The 21,138-nt window shown below is 46.1% G+C and overlaps 2 protein-coding genes across 4 annotated transcripts; one reads left to right on the top strand and one right to left on the bottom strand.

Annotated features, from left to right (window-relative positions):
• The first annotated feature begins 3,862 nt into the window (after positions 1-3,862).
• On the top strand, positions 3,863-6,706 carry LOC120713683 (WPP domain-interacting protein 1-like). Its single transcript, XM_039999626.1, has 2 exons — positions 3,863-5,057; positions 5,961-6,706. The coding sequence occupies exons 1-2, from the start codon at positions 4,058-4,060 to the stop codon at positions 6,575-6,577; spliced, it is 1,617 nt and encodes a 538-aa protein (XP_039855560.1). The 5' UTR covers positions 3,863-4,057; the 3' UTR covers positions 6,578-6,706.
• Positions 6,707-6,808: 102 nt separating this feature from the next.
• LOC120713684 (uncharacterized WD repeat-containing protein C2A9.03-like) lies at positions 6,809-10,077 on the bottom strand. Of its 3 annotated transcripts, none has more exons than XR_005691239.1 (9): positions 9,769-10,077; positions 9,272-9,442; positions 9,099-9,185; positions 8,426-8,560; positions 8,225-8,332; positions 8,044-8,135; positions 7,841-7,946; positions 6,985-7,679; positions 6,809-6,947 (listed from the first exon to the last, which is right to left on the bottom strand). XR_005691239.1 is itself a non-coding variant. In XM_039999628.1 (9 exons), exons 1-9 carry the CDS (start codon positions 9,874-9,876, stop codon positions 7,095-7,097), a joined length of 1,311 nt encoding a protein of 436 aa, XP_039855562.1. In that variant the 5' UTR covers positions 9,877-10,076; the 3' UTR covers positions 6,809-7,094. The 3 variants fall into 3 exon arrangements, 2 of the variants coding, with proteins under 2 accessions (XP_039855562.1, XP_039855561.1); XM_039999628.1 differs by having other exon boundaries at positions 6,809-7,508; positions 7,593-7,679; positions 8,225-8,335; positions 9,769-10,076; XM_039999627.1 differs by having other exon boundaries at positions 6,809-7,679.
• Between the last annotated feature and the right edge of the window lie 11,061 nt (positions 10,078-21,138).

Genomic DNA, 21,138 nt, shown 5'->3' with positions numbered 1-21,138 from the left:
GCCATGCGCCCGTGTCCCCCGGAAGTCAGGGTCAGGCCGCCGTCAAGGGGCACGCGCCGGGTGTTATCTCCGGCACAGCGGCGCTGGACGCCGTGCGCCTCCTCGCCGTGCACTCATACTCAGTACCAGACTACCAGTCACTAATAATACTGTAACGTGCTCGGGAGTCAGGATGACGCTGGGAAACCGCAGCTCGTGATGGCACGGGCGCGGGCGTGGCAGCCTGTCATCAGGAGAGCCAGAGACAAATCAAGCCCCGGCCCCCGGGCTGAATAGCTGGCTTCTTACTAAACTGGACTGAGTTGAGGGGGCTCGATGGGATTTCACGGGGCACACTGGACTGAGTTGGTAAACGCCCGCGGGCCGCGGCGCTTGCCCGCGTTGGCGTGTGTTACAGCCCAGCCCACGCCGGCGGCCGCGGCCTCCTCTCCTCCCCTCCGCGCGTCGTTACAGCCCAGCCCACGCCGCCGTTGGAAAGGAATGCGGCCCGCGAGCCGCCATTGTCCACGCCGATCGCCGTGGAGGCGCCACCACGGCGGCTCACCGTGGACGCGCGGCGCCGCCGCGGGTATGCGCGCGACCGCGACAGCCTGCCCGACAGCCAAGCAGTTCTGGTCTCCTGGCGCCTCGCCGAACACTGGACGGGCACGCGGCCTCCGTCCGTCCGTCCGTCCGTCCATCGCTGGCACCTGGCAGCAGTCACCTGAAGAATAATCGCTCGTGATCGAGCTCAGGCGATCGAGTAGTACGTGAACAGCGGCGGCCACGTTCGACGGCCCACCTGCCCGCCCACCGGCGCACCCGATCCCTACGTGTCGGCGGCCGATCCCTACGTGTCGGCGGCACGGCGCCCGCCGTTGGTTTACGTTCTTAGACTAGTCTAATCTAAGTGGCGATTTCATGGAGAGTTTTATGATATTAAATATCATCAATTTTGCTGACGTGACAAAAAAAAGAATGTTAAAATTTTATGGGATGTGAGGAGAGTTTCATCATCATAAAACTCATCTGGCACGGTTATTTAGTTTCCAATCTAGGTATCTGTGCCCATAAAATTCCCATTGAGACTGGCATTAGAACAACTTCAGTAGAGTTGCTAAATTTAGGTGAGTTAAAATCCATTTAGAAGCCCACTTTTAAATTTTACTCATCCAAATATGCGCATCCCCACCCACCTCTCCCACTTTCTCTGCTCTTATCCTCCCATACTCCTATCTCTCTCCAAGCGCCGGATCCGCCGGATTCGCCGGCGGTGGCGTGCCACGGCGGCGGGGGCGGAGCCCGCGGGGCCGGCGGTGGCGGAGCACGCGGCCCCGGGCGGAGGAGCACGCGGCCCTGCGGCGGCGGCCGAGCACGCGGCCCTAGGCTGAGGAGCACTCAGAGCGCCCATCTCCCTCTCCCCGTGCCGCGGACGCAGGCGGCGGGCGGCGGCGGGGGGCGCGGACGCGATCGGCGGGCGATCGGGCACGGACGCGAGCTGTGCGCGGCGGCGGCGTGGCGGGGCGGAGGCAGGGGCCGCTGGCGCTGGGATCAGGTCAAGGAAATGAAAAAAAAAGAAATTGGTGGGGTCCACAGTTGGCAGCCCAAAAAGTGGGTCACCAAATTGGAGGGTGAGGAAGAAATTTGGAAGACCTACCAAAATGACAATCTATTTACTCCCTCTGCTGAAGATTAATTTTTGATGTCCATCGACTAAATCTTTATATGGAACAATGTTTTAAACCACCGGCTATAGCTTCTGCTATAGCCCGAGATAGCTGGGGAGGGAAGCAGCTAGGATAGTTCACATTAAACGCTATGGTTTAGCTGCCGCTAATAGCTGTGCTTAGCGGGAGATAGCCGCTAAATTAGATCTTCGTTTAGCCGCTTAGCTGTGTTGTCTCCTGACGACTGATCTGAACTCTATGTTGTTCTTTTGCTAATAGTCCCGGACAGGAGCAATGTTCCTGTGGGCAAGTATCATAACTCTATGTTGTTCTTTTGCTAATAGTCCCGGACAGGAGCAATGTTCCTGTGGGCAAGTATCATATATGCACTATGAAATGCTTATGTTGTCAAGTGTTCTCTGTCTTGTAGTGACTACTGGATATGTTAATTTTTAAGTACATTTAAAGTATTGGTCTCCAGGACTGAATGTTATGGTCATTTATTCCTGTATGACATAGGTGTTTTTTTTTCTCCAAATTTTCCAAAATAGCTAAATGGCTTAGCTGTAGCTATAGCCAGCTATAGCTTTCCTTAGCTGCTGGAAAGGCTGGCAGCTAAGAGGCTTAGCCGGAGATTTAAAACATTGATATGGAAGCATATTTGTTTTTTCTATTGGAGTTGCTCATACCATTTATTTGTGCTCTGCTACGTGTACATGACAGGGAAGGCCGCGAGAGACAGCATCACAGCCTTCCCAGCAACACACGCATGTGGAGGACGATCGTGCGCCAACGGTTGAGGGGAATCCCCAGACCGGGATTGTGGTTTCGTTTCCAGCCGTTGCAAGTCAGTGCAACGGATAAGATTCAAACACAACTACTCTACATCCTAATATTTTTAGGACAATTTAATTATGGAGCCATTACAATCTCGGTCAGCAATCTCCACTCCGAGAAAGGGCCGTGTCAGGAAAGAAAAGGCCTAATTTCCTATCGCATACTCGCACACCTGTGAGCTGACTTGTTACCTATGAACAAAAGAAACATCGAAAGAAACAAATACACTACTCTACATTGTAATTAGTGAGATCGGAATGCAAGCAACGCAGATTTGAGTGTAATATAACCGAAATGGTAATATTTAGCTCATGTTCGAAGCAACACAAAACATTGGAAAATTATCAAATAGTTAAATACTTTCATCCATTTCGACACTTTAACCATCATATCACCTTGAAACTTAAGGATCGGTGATATAAACCGATGCATAAGCCTTTTGCATGATCAAATTTTGGCTTGCACATCTAAGTAACAAAAATACACAGCAAAATATAAGGAAAACACCCGCTGCACATGCTCCTTCCCGTTTGGCTATTATAAATGTAGATAAATTCGAAACACTTCTCTATTGATACAAGTTCATAACATTTTGCATATACTATTAGCATTACCGTTTGGATGAGCTAGCACTAGAATTTGGCACTTTCACCCATTAACATTTGGATCCAAACTTTATTTAGGAAAAAGTCTACTTAACTTTCCGAACTATTCATGGTGGACTGCTTCACCTCCAAATTATTAAATCGGATATAGTTCACTGTATTGATCTACTCATGTGGAGTCCAACAAAATTGAATTTTCTATTTTATGATTTTTCTGCGATTTACTATATTTTTCAAAGATTCAGGCAAAATAAATAAAAAGACAAAGATAAAAACTGTGCTACTATAGTAAAACCACCATCCAAAACCACCTGGAAGGTTATTTGAATGGTTTTGAAAAGTTCAGAGATAGAATATCCAGTTTTATAGTTTGGAGGGTGAAGTAGTCCACCTTAAATAGTTTGGAGGTTACGTAGACTGTTACCCTTTATTTACATACCAAATAATATGAACAAAAATAGGCTAATTGTTGTTCTAATGGCTAATTATTTAGTAGAATCCATTAGCCCTGGATTAGCTCTTATCTTATGTTTAGCTCCATTAGCACGTATGTAGATTTAGCATCTCTGTTTTAGCACGTCAAAACACTTGTGTTTTAAAAAGTGGCAAGACAAACCCGGCTTCTGGAAGAATAGAAGGTGACCAGCCAAACGAGCCGTCCGCTCCCTGGTTTAGCAAGATTTGGCCCCTGCATCTCGTCCCCGATCGCGCTGTGCCATTCTGTTGGAAAATCGAAAAGTCTAGAAAACTTTTTCCTACTTTTCTCCTTCCTTTTTCTCTTTTTTTTTTCTTTTTCTTTTTCTCGTCTCGCTCTTCGCAGCTCCGCTTCCGCCCCTCGGCCCTCGGAGGCTCGTGCCGGATCTCCCTCCACCCACGCCCACGCGGCGGCGGCGACCAGTCAGCCATGGCATCCGCCACCCAGAGGTCGCTCCTCCTGCCCAGCTTCGCGGTTGCTCTGCTCCTCCACTGATGCGCAGCATGGACAGCGTGGCTAGCGGCCCTGTCGAGTCGTCCGCCGAGTCCCCGCCGCCGCCGCCGGCCGAGGAGGAGGCTGCTCCCAAGAGCTCTCCCGCGGTGGCCGCCACCAAGGGCCGCGGGCTCCGTCGCTGGCGGCGTATCAGGCGGGAACAGGAACAGCAGAGGGAGGGCCACGCCTCCGCCGTCGGTGGCGGCGGCGCCGGGGACGAGGACTCCGCGCAGCTTCACAAGCGCCGGCTCCCGCTCCCCGCCGGCGCGCCGAAGGGGAAGCACGAGGCGCCCGTCGCCGAGGCGGAGAGCTCCTCCGCCTCGGTCGAGTCCCGCTTCGTCCCGCCGGGGAAGCTGGACCCCGGCCTCGGCCTCCTCGTCGCGCCCTCCGTGTTCTCGGTCGGCGCGGGCGGCGCCGAGTCCGACAACAGCGAGGACCGGAGCAGCAAGTCCTCCACCGCCGCGAGCGCGCCGCGCGTGCTCCCGCTCCACGACCACGCCTTGCCCTTCCAGCGGGAGCGGGACAGGCTGTCGCGCGCCCGCGCCCCCGCCGCCTCCCTTCACGGCAGGAACCCGCGCTCCGCGCGGTCGCGTGCCGACCGGCCGAGGGTTGTTTGCAGCGCCGCCGTCTCCACCGAGGCTGATAACTCACGGTCCAGCGTCGAGTCTGACCTCCGCAGCTCGAACGCCTTGAAGTTGGAGGCCCGGCAATCTGGTGCTGGCCTCAATGGTGTTCATAAGGTTTTGTCTGATTACTGCGACCTCAGCGACGAGGAGCAGCCAAGCGAGGAGGTTCGATCGACCGATTACTGCAAAGCGAATGGCAGCAGTGTGGTGGGTAGATCGGTCCAAATAAGTGATGATTCTGGCAATGGTGCCCATGATACATTTGATGAGGCGAGTGTTGGGAAGGGACAGAATGGAAGGATGCATTCAGGTGCTGACCATTACAATGAATCAACTTTGTTACTACTTCAGAGAGCACAGGAAGCACTTAAGAACGGTATGGTCAAATTCTCAGTTTATTTCCATGCACTACCCGATCGCTTAAATGTGACATACGTAATTCAAAACATGATTCTTTCCCAAATCTTGCTATTCGAGCTTAACTTTGTATGAACCGTCTGTCTAATCAAAGTTATTGTCTGGCTGCATCTGTCTTAGGATTTGAAGTCCGCATTGCCATATAGTAATTCTCTATGCTTCAGAGTCACAATTCAGGATTTGGCTGCTACTCACTTAGCTACCAGTTGTTTGCCCAGTTTTCTGGAAATAAATTAACTCTGGCTGCACTATATACTGGTCGATATTTGAAGAAATGGCTGAACTATATGCTGCACTAAAAGAAGTTGTATACTAAATGTCTGATGAATCTATTCATCTGTTGCCTTCACGTGGTTTTATCCATCAACTAGCATTTAGTATCTATCTAACAATTAGCATCATGTTAGGTCATCTTGTTGGCAGTGAACTGTGCAATTGAACAATAAAACTGTCATCTGATTCGCATCATGTTAGGTCATCTTGTTGGCAGTGAACTGTGCAATTGAACAATAAAACTGTCATCTGATTCAACTCGACAATAAAATCTGCTGTAATTCTCTGCTCTGCTTGGATGAATGGCAGAGCTCCAGAAGGAAGAAAAAAAAAGGGGGGGGGGATAAATGATTGCTGGGGATTTTGCTCCTTGTTGTGAGTGGAATTGTATCGCCTTCTCCTAGAAGCATCTCCTAACAATTCATAAATTTGTCCTGATATGTTCCCCCCTGGAATAAATTCTTTTCATTTTGTTTGTTAACACTACCACTACTAGCATGGTTACATTTCACATGTAGTGGATTGAAATAGTATCATCCTCTTTATATTGCTCTGTTTAATATAGTCATTTCTCCTATGCATATTGCAGAGATAGAAAAAATCATGGCAATTGGAAAAGAACCAACTGATGATTTAGATGTCCATCATGATGAATGGAATGGGTCGGTCCATCTTGAGGAACCTTTTGAAGAGGTAAATGAAAGGATAAAACATCTCGAGTCCAGGTTGGTAGAGGCATCAGCACTGATCAAGGAGAAGGCTTCAAGAATACATGAACTTGAAGCTACCATAATCGAGAATACAAATCTCCTGTTGTCACAATCTGAACTAGATCAACTGTACCAGGAGAAGATGGAAGCAGAGATTCAGTGCACCGTCCTAACAAGAGCTTATCAAGCCTCGGTAACTCTGGCCGAGGATCAAATGGCTCTATACGAAGCGCAAAAGTCTCTATCTGAAGACTACAAGCAGCTCGGACTTAGACTCCGACACACCGAAAACAGAGCAATGGTGTTAGAGGAGATGGCAGAGAAGCTACAGGTGCGGTGCAAAGAGCTGTCCGGCAGTTCTGAAGTCCTGCAGCTGCAATCTAAGGCCAGTAGGGTTTCAATATTTTGTTTCGTTCAGCTTTTACTGCTGTGTATTGCTATAGGAACCTATCTTATGCGGCTCTCTACCTCGTCTACTGAGGTTGTACCTACCTGAACTTGTAGAAGAGTATATCGGGAAACCCCTCGTGTAAACATGCTTACAATTGTTCTCTTGTAATTTACCGTTTGAGGCATGAGTTATTAACTCATAAAATCTTTATGTAAGATCAATATTCTGCGACCTCTTTATTCTTCGTATGCTTTTGTCACTTCTCAGGTAAGTTCAACTGACGTACATTTCAAATCTGCTGGTGCTGCTGATTTTGACTCTTTCGCGAAGAAGAGATTACGAGAAGGTTTTGACACCAAAACCAGCTTGCATCGATAACAACTTGCGTGAAACTGTTCATCAAGTAGCCCTTTATGTACAACAACATTACAGCAACAGAAACAGCACAAATCTCCGAAAAGATGGCTCTGAATATCTACAGCCAGTTCAGAAAAAAAAGGCTAGTTGAATATCTACACCTTGTTCAGCAAAAGCAAACGCCACCTCCAAACATATACACCCATTTCTAGTTTCTACAACCTGTGATCTGGATCTCACTCACAGATCCCTGCCGGTAGCAACTTCACAGTGCTGAATCAAGGTATGAGTAGAATCGTTGGCGGTTGAACTGGAGGAGGCTGCTGTATGCACGATCATGCACACCAACAAAGAGAGATTCAGTGTCAGGACTGAATGATATGCCAGCGATCTCACCAAAGAAATCCAGTTCCTGCTTCCTGCTGTACCCACTATCAACATCAAAGATGTGGATAAAATCTGCAGGCTCTGCCATCGCCAAGAACTTCCCATCGGAAGTGTAGCGAATTGACCTGATGGCTCCGATATTGCCACCCAATACAGCAACTGATTTGGAGAGATTCCTGATGTCCCATACCCTGCATGTTTTGTCTTGGTTTCCAGTGGCGAATGTTCGGCCATCTGGGTTCCATGCTGATGCGAAGGAGTAATCCAAATGGCCACGGAGATCATGAACCGTCTGCGAGAAACAAACAAGCATAAGCCTGTATGAATTATGGACTCTATATTTTAAGTCAGCAACTGAAGATTGCATTCTTCTTACTTTCCCTGAATTAGCATCAACCAGAAGTCCATCAGGATTGTCCCCCACAATCACAGCAAGTTTGCCATCAGGATTCTGTGATGTATGCTGCATAAATTAAAAAGGGGGTAAAATAAGATAATAGTTTTTCAACCCCATGGTCAACATCAGGATTTGACTAGGAAAATAAAAATCTAACAAATGCGCAACATAGTCAACACTAAAATGGACAATAAAAGAATTAGGTGAGAATTATGTGAAGGCTTTACATTGACAGGCCAAGCAAATCGGAAGTTGTTGCAGATTTGAAACTTTTCCATGTCGAAGTCTCTAACTCCGCAATCATTGTTTGAGGCCAAGAAGTGTAGAGAACCACTACAAAGAAGAAGGCACGATACATGATTAGGTTGACATTCACAGTTAACAATTCCTTGGAATCAAAGTAATAATTTGCCAGCAGAAAAGAAAGTACCTAGGTTTCTCGTATATCTCCAAAGAATTAGTAATACCATTGTCATCATTTGTTGACTTACAACAATAGCTTATTCCTCGACGATCCAAAAACTGTGTTGCCAGGCCAACAAATAGGCATCAGACCCTGATTATAATTGCTTGGCAGAAATGGGGAAGGAGGTGAGATTGGAAAGAAATACCTTGCATATTATTTCGCCATGAAATCCACCAGTAACAAGCAAGTTGTTTTTCACAGCCAAAGTACTGACTTGAGTATGATAAAATCCCTCAGAGAAATTTTCATGGTGCTTCTGAAGTCAAAAAACAAAGATAAGGTCGGTATCGCCATACATCAAATAGACAAGGCTCTGAAATAAACGTATGGAAGAGAAATCCTGTACCTCACATGGTGCGACATGCCCCTGAAGATCAATGATTTCTTGCTTCTCACGAGTCAATGCCGACCAATGAAGCACAGAATAGTATGACATAAGATACACATCATGCCTTGTCGTTGCCCACACTAAATTTCTCAACTGCAAAACAGCAAGGGAGCAAGCTCAACAAAAGAATTTGAGCAGCCAATTGATACCTTAGTTCTACAAACATACAAGGCAACTACATAGAGGTGGCCTTAAAAAAAATAGGACAACTGACGCCCAAATGGATATAGAAATCTGCATTCACTGTTAAAAATGGTGCAGAAAAAATGGTGGTGCGCTAGGATACCAATTCAATTTAACTGACCTGCCACATTTCGGCCAAGTAAATATTGAGGGGGTTAGAAAAGGCTAAACTCTTGGTTGTACTACTATAAAGTGTTTGTAGTTCACTAGTTACTACTATTCATCAAGATAAGTTGTCTCCTTTTTCTTAGTTTGACATGACAAACATGCGCTGAAGCTCTGTAATTAGCAAACTTCTGTAGTAATTCAGCACATTGATAAACAAAAGGTCAAGAAAAAAAGAGCAGATATACAATCTCGATTATCATGTCTAATAACCTCGTGGATAGCATGACCCAAGAAAAGTGAACTAACATTTGCAATGACAAACACATAGAGCATGGCTCACCTGGAAATGAAGAATGGTAGATTTCACCGATCTTGTGTTGTGCTGAAACTCGTAGTAGAGTTGGCCTTTCTCTGCTGGTGTGCATTCCTGAACCAGTATCACCGCATAAAAATTACGCAACTTTTTTAGAGAAGAACACAACCAGCTAATTTGAATATGTAACTATGCCATACCTTCTCCGAGGTTCTTCCGGAATTAGGTATGTTCTCAAAATTGGCATACTGCTGCAACCTTGCCTGCCTGTACCTGTCTCTTGTAGTGTTCATCCTGTTCCAAGGGATCCCTTGTATATCCTTCCCTTTCTTCACATCCATAAGGGTTGTGTCTTCTGTCGCCTTAGAAGTCTACAAACACAAAATTACCCCAAGTTAGCCTGAAACCAATGCTCCTAGCTGCATATATTCAAATAAATCGAGAAACGGAGCTAATGTAGGGACTAAACTAAACAAAAATTTCCGAAACAAAGAAAATTTCTGCGTTGAACTAGACAAGTGTGTATCAGCAAAACTAACTTCACATACAATTTTTGTGTAAAATCAAGGCATAGGCATGCCATACGTGAATTGAGCGAAAAGGTTACCCAAAAATAAACGGCATAAAAGCCAAAGCAATAGCATTTGAGAGCAAAATCTTACGTCTCAAGAACTGAGCAGAGGGCGGCTTCACTTACAGATTGGTCCGACTCGTCGTCCTCGTAGTCCGAGTCACCCATCTGGACGTCGTGTCGGTCTTCCTCCTCTTGCGGATAAACTCCGGCGAGCCCGCCGTACAGAGACATGGCCCACAAGAACACAGCGAAAGGAAGGCAATTTGAGCGGAACAAGACCAAATTTGGCTCGAGAATTTCGGGATTCCTGCTGCAACAACGCCCCCCTTTAGATTCAGTGTCTGGGGGAGGGACCGGGGCCGGATTGCTGGCGAGGGGTTGTGAGGTTTCTGGAGGCTGGAGCAAGCCAAACTGAAAAGGAGTGCCTGCAAAATGAAGTACGGTGCCAGCTAAAAATAGGGCGGCGATCCCATTTTACACTCTAACCCCTCTAAAAGCATGTATTTGTGTGATGTCAGATATTGCCCTGTGAGGATGATATTTGCCTTCTCTCATCATACTATTAGTATAAAAAAAGAACATACCCAAGTGAATATTTAAAATCATAAAAAAGGAGGCGTGGTATATACGATATCTCTTTCACTCTGTTCGACTGGCTGTGGCTGGTGGCTGATGCTGATTTGTTATGAGAGAAAAGTACTGCTGGCTGGTTGGTGCTGGTGCTGATTTGGTGTAAGAGAAAAATACTGTTGGTTGGTTACAGTTGAACATATGCAAGCGAATATTTAAAATCATAATAAATGTGGGGTGGTATATACGAAATCTAGTAAAGAAAGAACGTAGCAAATTTGAAGTTGAAATTTCTAAAAAAGGAACATAGCAAATTTGATGTGAACAATAATGAGTAGAACACTGCTTGGATCATACCGCTACTTCCAATGAACGCTTCCATAAAAGTTAAAACTGCAAAGTTTTAAACATTGTGTGCTTACTTTAATGGTGTGCAATGCCATTCTTTTCCATGTGAAAAAAAAGAAAATTCATTTGGAGAAAGTTGCATGTCGGCCACCCACGGACCTCTTCACAGATAGCTTGATGTCCGGGGTCCCCCCAATTAAAGCGGACACGTTTGACCCTCGAGATGCTTATCCACACCCATCGCAACGGACAAACTGGCGCTAACAGGAGTGCCGATTTTTTTTTGAATTTTATTTCAATTTTTTTTTGAAGAAATCAGGGGTGCCGATAATCCAAAGAAAAACAGGGGGTGCCGATCCGTCTCCGCGGCCGGCCCCATGATTTGCGACGGGTGGATGTCGTTGATTCCAGATGCGAGCCCCCGGAATCCGCCGCATTCCGTTTTTTTTTCTCTCTTTTCTTTTTGTATTTTTTTTTTCTGTTGGTCTTCTACTCACTTCTTTATTACCACTTCTTTTTTATAAAACTACCGGTCTACCAATTCTTTTATTGCGTATTCTCCAACAGTAATGGTCGCCACGCAACTCAACAAAAAAAATGAAATGAAATGGTCGGCTCTCGAGCGGCTTCCCCGGAGGTGGCATCGAATCCGGCGACGACAGGCACACGGGACACACCATGTGCACCTGATCTTAAATCATTTAGTAGACCAGATTAATAATACATCAGGCTGTTAACGGTAGGGTTGTTCCCAGGGCAAGATTCCATTACATAATTACATAGAATGTCGTCCCATCTAAGTTCATTTGAGTTCGCATATCCTCCAATGCAATTCATTTCACGATTTCATAGACTAGTCATAGAATTTAATTATGAGTAATTTGATTGAGCACAATTGCAAGAAATAAAACTATATAACCCTCAATGCAAGTTTCAACAAATTTTATAGTCTTGAAAACATGTGTCTTGTCGTGTCACTGTATTTTAGAATTTGATTGGCTGGCTGCCAAATTCTTGGTATGCCAACATTTTGGCTAGGCAATAATTGCCAATTTTTTGGACACTTGATTTGCTATCAAAAGCTGTCAATATCTCAAATTTAGCTTACCAAAATAGTAGCAAGTTTTTCGTCTACATTTTGGCTTGCCAAAACTTTGACAAATACATGGTCCACCTATCTTTTTTATAATTTTTTTTGATTCTTGTATCGAAATCGGCTGTAAGCTTACATCTCGCTTATCCTCTCACTTCTCCACCTTAGCATTCAGTTTTTTTACAACCTGTTACAATATTTACTTGTTTTGAAAGTTAATTATAATATTTTCTCTTGGATGATTGTTACATTTTCCATCTTAGGCCTTGTTTAGTTGCAAAATTCAAAATTCCAAACCTATCACATGCACATGGAACGGAAATCTTATATGTATGGAGTATTAAATCTAGACAAAATAAAAAACTAATTTCATAGTTGGCTTGTAAATTATGAGATGAATCTAACGAGCCTAATTAGATTATGATTAGAAACTAAATTGATACAGTAATTGCTACAGCAACCACGCGCTAATGCTGACATTCATCTTGTAGTTTACAGAAAAATTTTATGATTAGTTTTGTGATTAGTCTATATTTAATATTTTAAATATGAAAAGATTCTCTGTCACCTGCAACTCAACGAAGGCCTAAACGTTGAACCTGCACAGACACAGCGTGTGCTGCATGTACCATTTTGGGGGTGGGTAGCCGTTGAAGATTCCCAGAAATCTGCGTTCCGGAAGGGTCACCTGGCCTCGAATTTTGCTTGGATCTGCCGATGAGAAAAATGATGGCAGCAGGGCTCTTTCTGTTCTTCCACGGTGATCTGGTATCCTGATTCCGGAGAAAGAAAGAGGGGACGTTCCCAGAAGGCTCACGACGGTGTTCGGGCTGCTGTGGGTGTGGGGATGACGAAGGCATGAGGCACCGGATCACGTGACCGAAACGTGCTCGAGAGGCGCGGACGAACGCGGACGGGCGGCGCGTGTGTTCACTGCAGAGCACTCGCGGCAACTAACCGCAGCCCGCAGGACCGTGGATTTGTGGCCGTAACCCGCCACGTGGCCACATCGACGCCTCTTCCCGTTGTTGCGTTAATGAAACGGCGACATCGATAAGGGCGGGCGCGGGAGGGGCGAAGACGAACCAAACTACGATCATTAAGAGCGTGGCTCTCTTAAGCGAGAAGGCTCTCCCGTCTTCGTCACCGCTTTACTTTACAAGACGACGACTCGGTGGGAGAAGGCTTAGCTCCTTATGAGCTCTGCCTGAGAGCAAGGTATATATCAAGTGCAAATGTACCTCTTCGTATACAAATTGTGCAAACTTCAATTTGGACCATCAGATCAACATCCAAGGAACATGGAAAGATTGAGTAATTTTACAATTAAACGCCCGCCCTTGGATTGGATAATTATATTTTTGCAAATTCCCCTCCCACTCCTGCATCCCTCCCCTTGAATGTTGATCCAATGACCCAAATTGAAGTTTGTATAGTTTGCACGAAGAGATTAGTTTGCACCTCATATAATCCCAAGGTTAATAATATAACTCGTTGCCGTCTATAAGAATTTTTTCAGCTCATTTCTCAGCTCACGTGTGTAGTAGTTAGTTTTTCCCCATCATTTTATGGTCAATTTATTTCTCTCACAAATTGTTTTGATTCTTATATCGAAACCAATTGTAACTTTACAAGTTACAACTCTTCTTTTCTCTCCACTCTCTCCACTCTCTCCTCCGCATCAGCATTCACCCTAGTTAGTGACCGGTATTATAATACTTGCTCTGACGTGTGGTTCTAGAGGCTGACTTGTTAACACTCGAAAGTAGACGGTGCCACTACCATTGCGTTTGGAGGTTGACCGGGTGAAAGGTGGGCGATCACGTAGCGTCAGTCACTGATACTACTAGTAGTACGGTTGAGACATGACGGGTGTGACGAGAAGCTCCTTGCCCAAGAAGGGTTCGGGCCTCCCATTCTCCGTACTGACCGAAGCTGACACTGACAGGGCAAAAGCGTACGGACGGAGAGGACGTGAACAAGAAAGAAAACCTGCTAGGCGACAGCAGGGTGACTCCGTCGAGGAAGAATCTGACTGGTGCCTGCAGCTTCAGGGCGTTCGAGCGCGTCGCGTCTCTTCTCATTGTGCTTCCTTAACGCGGCGGGCCTGATTGAGATTTGATCCCCCAATGACAGGGACGAGCAAGAACAGGGTGCGAATCCTTCTTTTGCTTAGCGCGTAAGCATCTTGCTGCCCTAACCGGCGGCGCACGGCGTGGAGACGACAGACGGTTGAGGAGGGAGCCAGTCAGTCCACTGCCGGTCGGCCTGGAGCTCGAACGCAACTGGGCCCTTTTCCAATTCCAAACCTCCCGTCTCTTCCGGCGGTTTTTATTATTATTTTTTATTTTCGTTTTTTACAAAAATATATATTCGTTTTCAAAATTTACAGGAATATACCCCGGCCGCCCCGCTGCCGGGCGGCCGGGATCTGGTCGCCCCTCTGCGGGGCGGCAGAGGATTTTGTGCAAAAACTTTTGCGAAAATATTTACGCGCAGGTCCCTGAGGGCCGGTCGCCCGGCAGCAGGGCGGCCGGCCTTGGCCGCCCGGCTGCAGGGCGACCGGCTCTCCCACCCTTATATAAGGGTTGGCTGGTCCCCCACCCCTCATTTGCATCACTAAAATTCCAGAAACCAAGAAAAAAGAGGGAGGGAGGGAGAGAGGCGAAGCCCTGCCGGATTTTCGAGCCGGCGACTGTAGGTAACTAAATTTTTTCAAGGCTTTACAAATAGATTATGTTGTAATTATTTTTTTTGAAACAGTAGATTAGCAATCAATTTAATATCATGATTGTGTGTCCAGATATGTCGAGCAAGCTTCGTTTTCAAGTTCATTATGGTGACTACTATATTTCTCATGATGCATATGGAATAGATCTATCAGCTTTTGAACAAAGAGAGTGCGGAATAGATAAACCCTTAGAGAGGAGTTTTGGTTCCATACGCAAATGGCTTCACGAGATATTCAATGTGAATCCAAAGACTCATTTCCTAACTGTTCAGACTGTGACGAATTGGGGAACTGAAGGGGATTTCTTGGAGTTGATGCTTATAGCAAACACCGAAGAATGGCGGACTTACATGCAAGCAGCTCTTGACCGCGGGTGGCCTCTTGCAATGCTAATTCAGATTCACCAGAAGGCAGCCCATTTCGGTGAAGGGTCAACAAGTACATCATCTCATATGAACCAAGCAGTGGAACAAGAGTCTTGTCACCTCCCGTGGTGTCGATGTGTTGGCACACACCCCTAATCCACGTTGTGACACTCACTAAGAGTCCTGTCACCTCCCAAGTCACCGAGACGAGGGCGCTCACTAAGAGTCTCCATTCACCATCCCGGCGTGGTGGAGCTCAAGCCACGTACAAACTTCTTCGGGCTCCCACAATCGTTGTCAAGCTCCGGAAGAAACACCTTCAATCACCAAGATCGCCTAGGTGCTGCCAATCACCAAGAGTAACAAGCTAGGGTCTTCACTTGAGTAAGAACCGATCACCAAGAACGGATGCACACAAGCTTCTCTCTACTCAAGTCCTTAGTCTTGCTTCTTGATTGATTGAATGAACAAATATGAGAATGATGAAGCTCAAGGTGGCTCTCAACAAGAGTATAGTGTATGAATGTAGCCTGGTGTCAAGAGAGTGTAAAATGATCCATTGGAGGGGTATATATAGGCAGCTCACACGAATAGAGCCGATGGAGAAAAGCTGCCAGAAAACTGCGTAGCGCCGGTTAATCTGACGTACCTCCAATAGTCAGCGTCGGTTTAACCGATGAATGTAAACTGCCCTTTCTGAAAACTAGCCGTTACAATTTGGGCAGATTAACCGACGTATCATCGGTTTAACCGGTGAGTATAGTTGTCCACTGATCAACTGAAAAACCAAGTCTCTGGATAACTGCACCGACGTTAACTCAAAACCATCGTCGGTTTAACCGATGAGTACAACTTCTGAAATCCTTGGAAAAACCATCTCACTGGTCAATTGCACCGACGTCTCATTTCAAACAGCGTCGGTTTAACCGGTGTATTGAACTTGAAATGCCCTGGAAAAACCAACTCTGGACTAATGCACTGACGTTAATACAAACAAGATCGGTTTAACCAGTGTATAGACCTTGTCCAGACTTTGCTGACTGCGTTTAACCGACGTATAGAAAAGTGGAAGCGTTGGTTAAACCGGTGTATAGACTTTTTCTGATTTTGACTTTTCTGATTTGAGTCTTGAGTGAAATCCAAATATTCTTGAGATATAAGTTGAAAACCACTTATTTGAACTTCTAAGAACCTGAGTTACCATAGTGTGCATCCATTTTCAAATGACCATGTCCATGCTCAAGTTACTTGATCTTAACCCCTCTTAATAGTGCGATCACTACAAAATAATAAAACCTATACTAACCTAAGTGTCCTTCTCAGCCTTATGACACTTAGGACTAGAAAGATCCATAGTCTTGACATATATTTGAGTTGAATACCGAGATCGCCTTTTTGCATAACAAAATTGAGGGGCCTCTTTTGACATATGACCAAATGAGCGATAATGATCTATTAAACTGCACAAACTCATTAGTCACAATAATGGTTGTCATTAATCACTGAAACATACCTAGAGGGCCTAGATGCTTACACCGTTGCTAGGTGAATGGCGAGACAATGGTTTTGGAAATCCAGTGATACAGGATATTAGGAGTAATGAGTATGAATACAGAGAGAATGAGATTGTGCAGGGGGCAAAGTATCCTAGCATTGAAGCTGTGAAAGATGCTGTAAAGCTTTGGGCTATATCGTTGAGGAAGGAATTCAGAGTTGTGAAGTCTAGCAGCAAAGAATATGAGGTGAAGTGTGTCAATGGCGATTGTACATGGCTAGTACGTGCCTACAAGGGCAAGTACAAGACACATTGGGAGTGTTCAATTGTTACACCACATACATGTAGATTAACTGCTGTTGCGCAAACTCACCGTAACATCACATCCACTTTCGTGACTAAGAAGATGTATGTGGTGATTCTGGACAAAATTGATTATGAGCCAAAATTGATAATTAGGGACATCGACGACCGTTTTCAATACAAAATCAGCTATGCAAAGACTTGGCGGGCAAAACAAAAAGTGTTTGAGATGAGATTCGGCACATATGAGGCATCATATGATAACCTGCCTCACATACTGTCAGCAATTGTGCAGAGAAATCCTGGAAGCGCGACTGATACCTACATTGTACCAAGTTTATATGGGGGACCTGGGTTTCTGCTTCGTGCTTTCTTCTGCCTTGGTGCATGTGTGAGGGCATTTATGTATTGTCTTCCTGTTCTATGTATTGACGGCACATTCTTGACAGGAAGATATAAGGGGACAATACTGACAGCGATTGGAGTTGATTGCAACAAGCAGGTGGTTCCCATCACCTTTGCTTTTGTTGAGAATGAGAACACAGAGAGCTGGTACTAGTTCCTTGAACGTGTGAAGATTCACGTTGTTGCTGGAAGGCCTGATGTTTGCCTCATCAGTGACAGACATGCAGGTCTTCTAACAGCAATAAGGCAACTATATGAAGGAAGTCGAGGACAACCTCCTCTTTGGCCAGATGTTGTGAGTAGGTGGTGCATAAGGCATATGGGTGCAAACTTTTATGAGCGCTTCAAGAATAAGGAACTTATGAATTTGTTCAAGAGGTTGTGCACTCAGAATCAGCAGCGGAAGTTTGATGCATTGTGGCAGGTGCTAGATAACATATGCGCCGAACTGCTAAAGGAACAGGCCTCAACCTCCAGCCGGAGATGTTCCGGCGGCAGACCTTTCACATAGTGGATTAAGGATGCACCTAAAGAGAAGTGGTCAATTCTATACGACACTGGTGGTCGTCGATATGGGATCGAGACAACCAACCACGCAGAGTGTTACAATATGGTAATGCGTCATGTTCGTGGATTTCCTCTTGTTGGCATAGTTGAGTTCATCATGTACGGATGTACAAGGTACTTCAGAGAGCGGTACCAGGCAGCTGTTGTCTTACTTAATGATCTAGGAGTGATTTTTTGTAATAGGGTCACTAACTTCATGAAAGAAAAGATTGAAAAGGCTCAATATCATAGAGTGGTCTCCATGGGCACAAAGGATCAAAGGTTTGAGGTTTCATGCAAGGACATGACAGGGCAGGGTGTTCGCAGACAAAGGGTCGTTCAGAATTGCTTGATAACGCCGGAAGGCAAGGTTTTTTGCAGATGCAAGAAGCTACAGCTTCTTCACTTACCATGCTCCCATGTCATTGCGGCATGTTCAGAATCTTGGTTGGATCCTGGGTTTTTGTTTCAGAATATTACAGAAAAAAATCACTGTGCACACTTGGGGCCATGAGATATATGGCATAGGCAGTCTGGGATCATTCACTACACCAAATATCTCTCCAATGTACATTCCCAATCCAGATGCTAGGAGAGGGGTAGGTCGACGGCAGACACTTCGTATCCGTAACGGAATGGATGAGTCTGAGGCAGGAAAGAAGAAAAAACGATGCAACCTGTGTGGAGCAGATGGTCACACTTACACGAAGTGCCCTAAAATACAAGAAGATAATGCTGGTGCTGAGGTTGGACCTTCTGGAAATCCCACCGATGGATTGCATCCGGATTTTGGAGCCCGTCGCGTCTAGATTTCGTTATGTGTGCATATGTATTTGAACCAGATGTATGGATATGTATTCCGGCCTGTATGTGATAATTACATTTCGTTATGTATGGATATATATTTACACCAGATTGTAGCATGTAATATTACGAAGGTATTTGTGTAGTAAGATTTCTTGGTTGCAGTTCTAAATGTGTAGGTTGGTTCAATTAGATTGCTCACTGAATGTAATGTACTGAAAATAGAAGGGTAGTTACGAATCATAAATTTTCGGTTTGCAATACAGTTTTGTAAACAATGCTACGATTACAAAGCAGAGGTCTAAGTCGTTCGTACTACTAGGTACTTGAACAATGAAAAGCATGGCATGTGCAACACGATAACCTCGTGTTGTGAGTAAACCTAACATGCCTTATGAAATGTAAAATGCCGGGATTACATGGTGGTGCTTTACTGAGTGCACCGGGGATATTTTCCCTTCATAATAGCTTCAGACCCTGCTTCCTTAGCACGGCGGGCCCTCTCTCGCTTCCTCTCCCTCTCTCGCTTCCTCTCCCTATCAGCTTCACGTTCCTCTGCCTTCTGACGTTCCACTTCTGCAATCCTCTTCTGAATCTCTTCCTGGTTTTTCTTGCGCTTCTCCTCCATCTATTCTTCATGCAGCATTCGTTGCCACCTTTGTGCAGCCCACCTTGCTTGACGCTCCACGTGGTCCTTATCCTGCTGAGATTGCTCGGTGTCTAACCACTGCATGAAATCACATAGAGGCGGTGGAGTCTTTCCCCAAATCATGTTAGAAGTCATTACTAGATCTGAAAGTGACAAACTCTGATAGTATTTTGTAGTACCTTTGCTCGGTCCTTGCCGTAATGCTTGGGTGGGTCGTACTCGTAATTCTCGCACATGAAGAACCTCTTGCCAAAGTTGTCCCCAAAAACCCTTGATTTCATTAGTTTGCACAAGGATCCGCAAAAACACATAGGCACCTGGACTCCTTGGGGGACTGTTTCCGTCATCTTACTCCATGGAATGTAGGTGGATTCTGAGGATGCTATGGTGTTGAGCCCTGGCAATCACGAGTGAGCAATCAGATTGCTAATATACTATATCAACGCTAATCATTATCAGTAACTACACCTAAATGTACCACTAATCACTCCTAATAATAATTAAACTGATTGATAAACTAATGTTTCAACAAAATACTTTCTACAATTTTCTAATATTTTCTAAAAAAATTTAATATTATCTTCCAATTTTTAAGACTTTCTAATACTTCTCTAATAATTTTCTATTACTTTATAATACTTAATCTAACACTAAATGTACTGTATCAACGCTAATCATTACAAGTAACTTCATCTAAATGTACCACTAATCACTCCTAATAATAATTAAATTGATTGCTAATCTACTGTTTCAACAAAAATAATTACAACATAATCTATTTGTAAAGCGTAGAAGAATTTTGGTTACCTACAGTCGCTGGCTCGAAAATCCGGCAGGACTTCGCCTCTCTCCCTTCCTCTTTTTTCTTGGTTTCTAGAATTTTAGTGATGCAAATGAGGGGTGGGGGACCAGTCAACCCTTATATAAGGGTGGGAGAGCCGGTCGCCCGGCAGCGGGGCGGCCTGCAGGGACCTGCACGCAAATATTTTCACCAAAGTTTTTGCACAAAAACCCCTGCCGCCCCGCAACGGGTCGATCAGGTCCCGGCCGCCCGGCAGCGGGACGGCCGGGGTATATTCTTGTAAATTTCGTTGTAAAAAACGAAAATAAAAAATAAAATAAAAAACCGCGTCTCTTCCGGCCCTGCCGTTTCGATCCGCGGCCCGGGCCCAATATTGGTCGAGTCCTTCTCGGCATTCTGGGGCCCAGGAACGGAGGCCCACTGGAAAGAATGCTCTCCTCCGCTCTGACGTGGGCCTCCGTATCCGTCGAAAGGCCCAGCCCGTCTCCTGCTTCATTCGGCCCACGCCGCGGTTGGGGGATGCTCTCCATTTCTCCTCGGTGAGAGGGAGTGGATTGGAGCCGCGGGGGCCCTACGGGCTCCGGTGACTCGCTGGCCGGCCCCTACCGCCATCACGCCGGCTGACCGGCCAACCGACCGGCGGCAACCGCACGGCACGCAGGTGGACCTCGACCGGCAGCAGCAAGCAGGTGGGCGCCGCCGCCTCGTCGGTGACGCCTGCCTGCCGGGCACACAGCAGGCGAGGCCCGCGCCAGAGCCCCTCGCCGAGTCATCTCAAATCGATCGCGAACTGACGGTACAGACCCCAACAGAGATTAGAATGCAGAGGAACATCCGAACATGTCACAATCTTGTATTAGCTGATCGACATCAGAATCTGAGGACATGGGGTACAAAGCTCGCCAATGCGTTTCTTCCAGCTCCAGCCAGGAGAGGGGGTCAGTACAACAACTTCAGCGGTTATCGATGGCAACTCACCGTCACCTCGCTCTCAGCCCTGATGCTAGACCATGGGACGACTTGGCCAAGCAAAAAAAAAAAAGGGGGGGGGGGGTCCTTCTCGGCATTCTGGGGCCCAGGAACGGAGGCCCACAAGAAAGGATGCTTTCCTCCGCTCTGACCTGGGCCTCCAGCCCATCCACTCATATCCATCCAATACGGAGGACCGCCAGCCCGTCTCCCGCTGCATTCGGCCCACGCCGCGGTGTGTGCTCTCTGCATTTCTCCTCCTCCGTGAGAGGGAGTGGAGTGGAGACGCGGCCCTACCGGCTCCGACTTGCTGGCCCCTGCCGCCGTCACGCTGGCTGACCGGCCATCCGACCGGCGGCAACCCTAAGGTACGGTTCATCCTTTAATCCTAAGATTTGGACCAAATATATGAG

This window comes from Panicum virgatum, chromosome 6K, assembly GCF_016808335.1.
Source record: "Panicum virgatum strain AP13 chromosome 6K, P.virgatum_v5, whole genome shotgun sequence".
In the NCBI taxonomy this organism is placed as follows: domain Eukaryota; kingdom Viridiplantae; phylum Streptophyta; class Magnoliopsida; order Poales; family Poaceae; genus Panicum; species Panicum virgatum.
The sequence above is the reverse complement of the archived record's forward strand: the minus strand, read 5'-3'. Positions and strand labels throughout refer to the sequence as shown.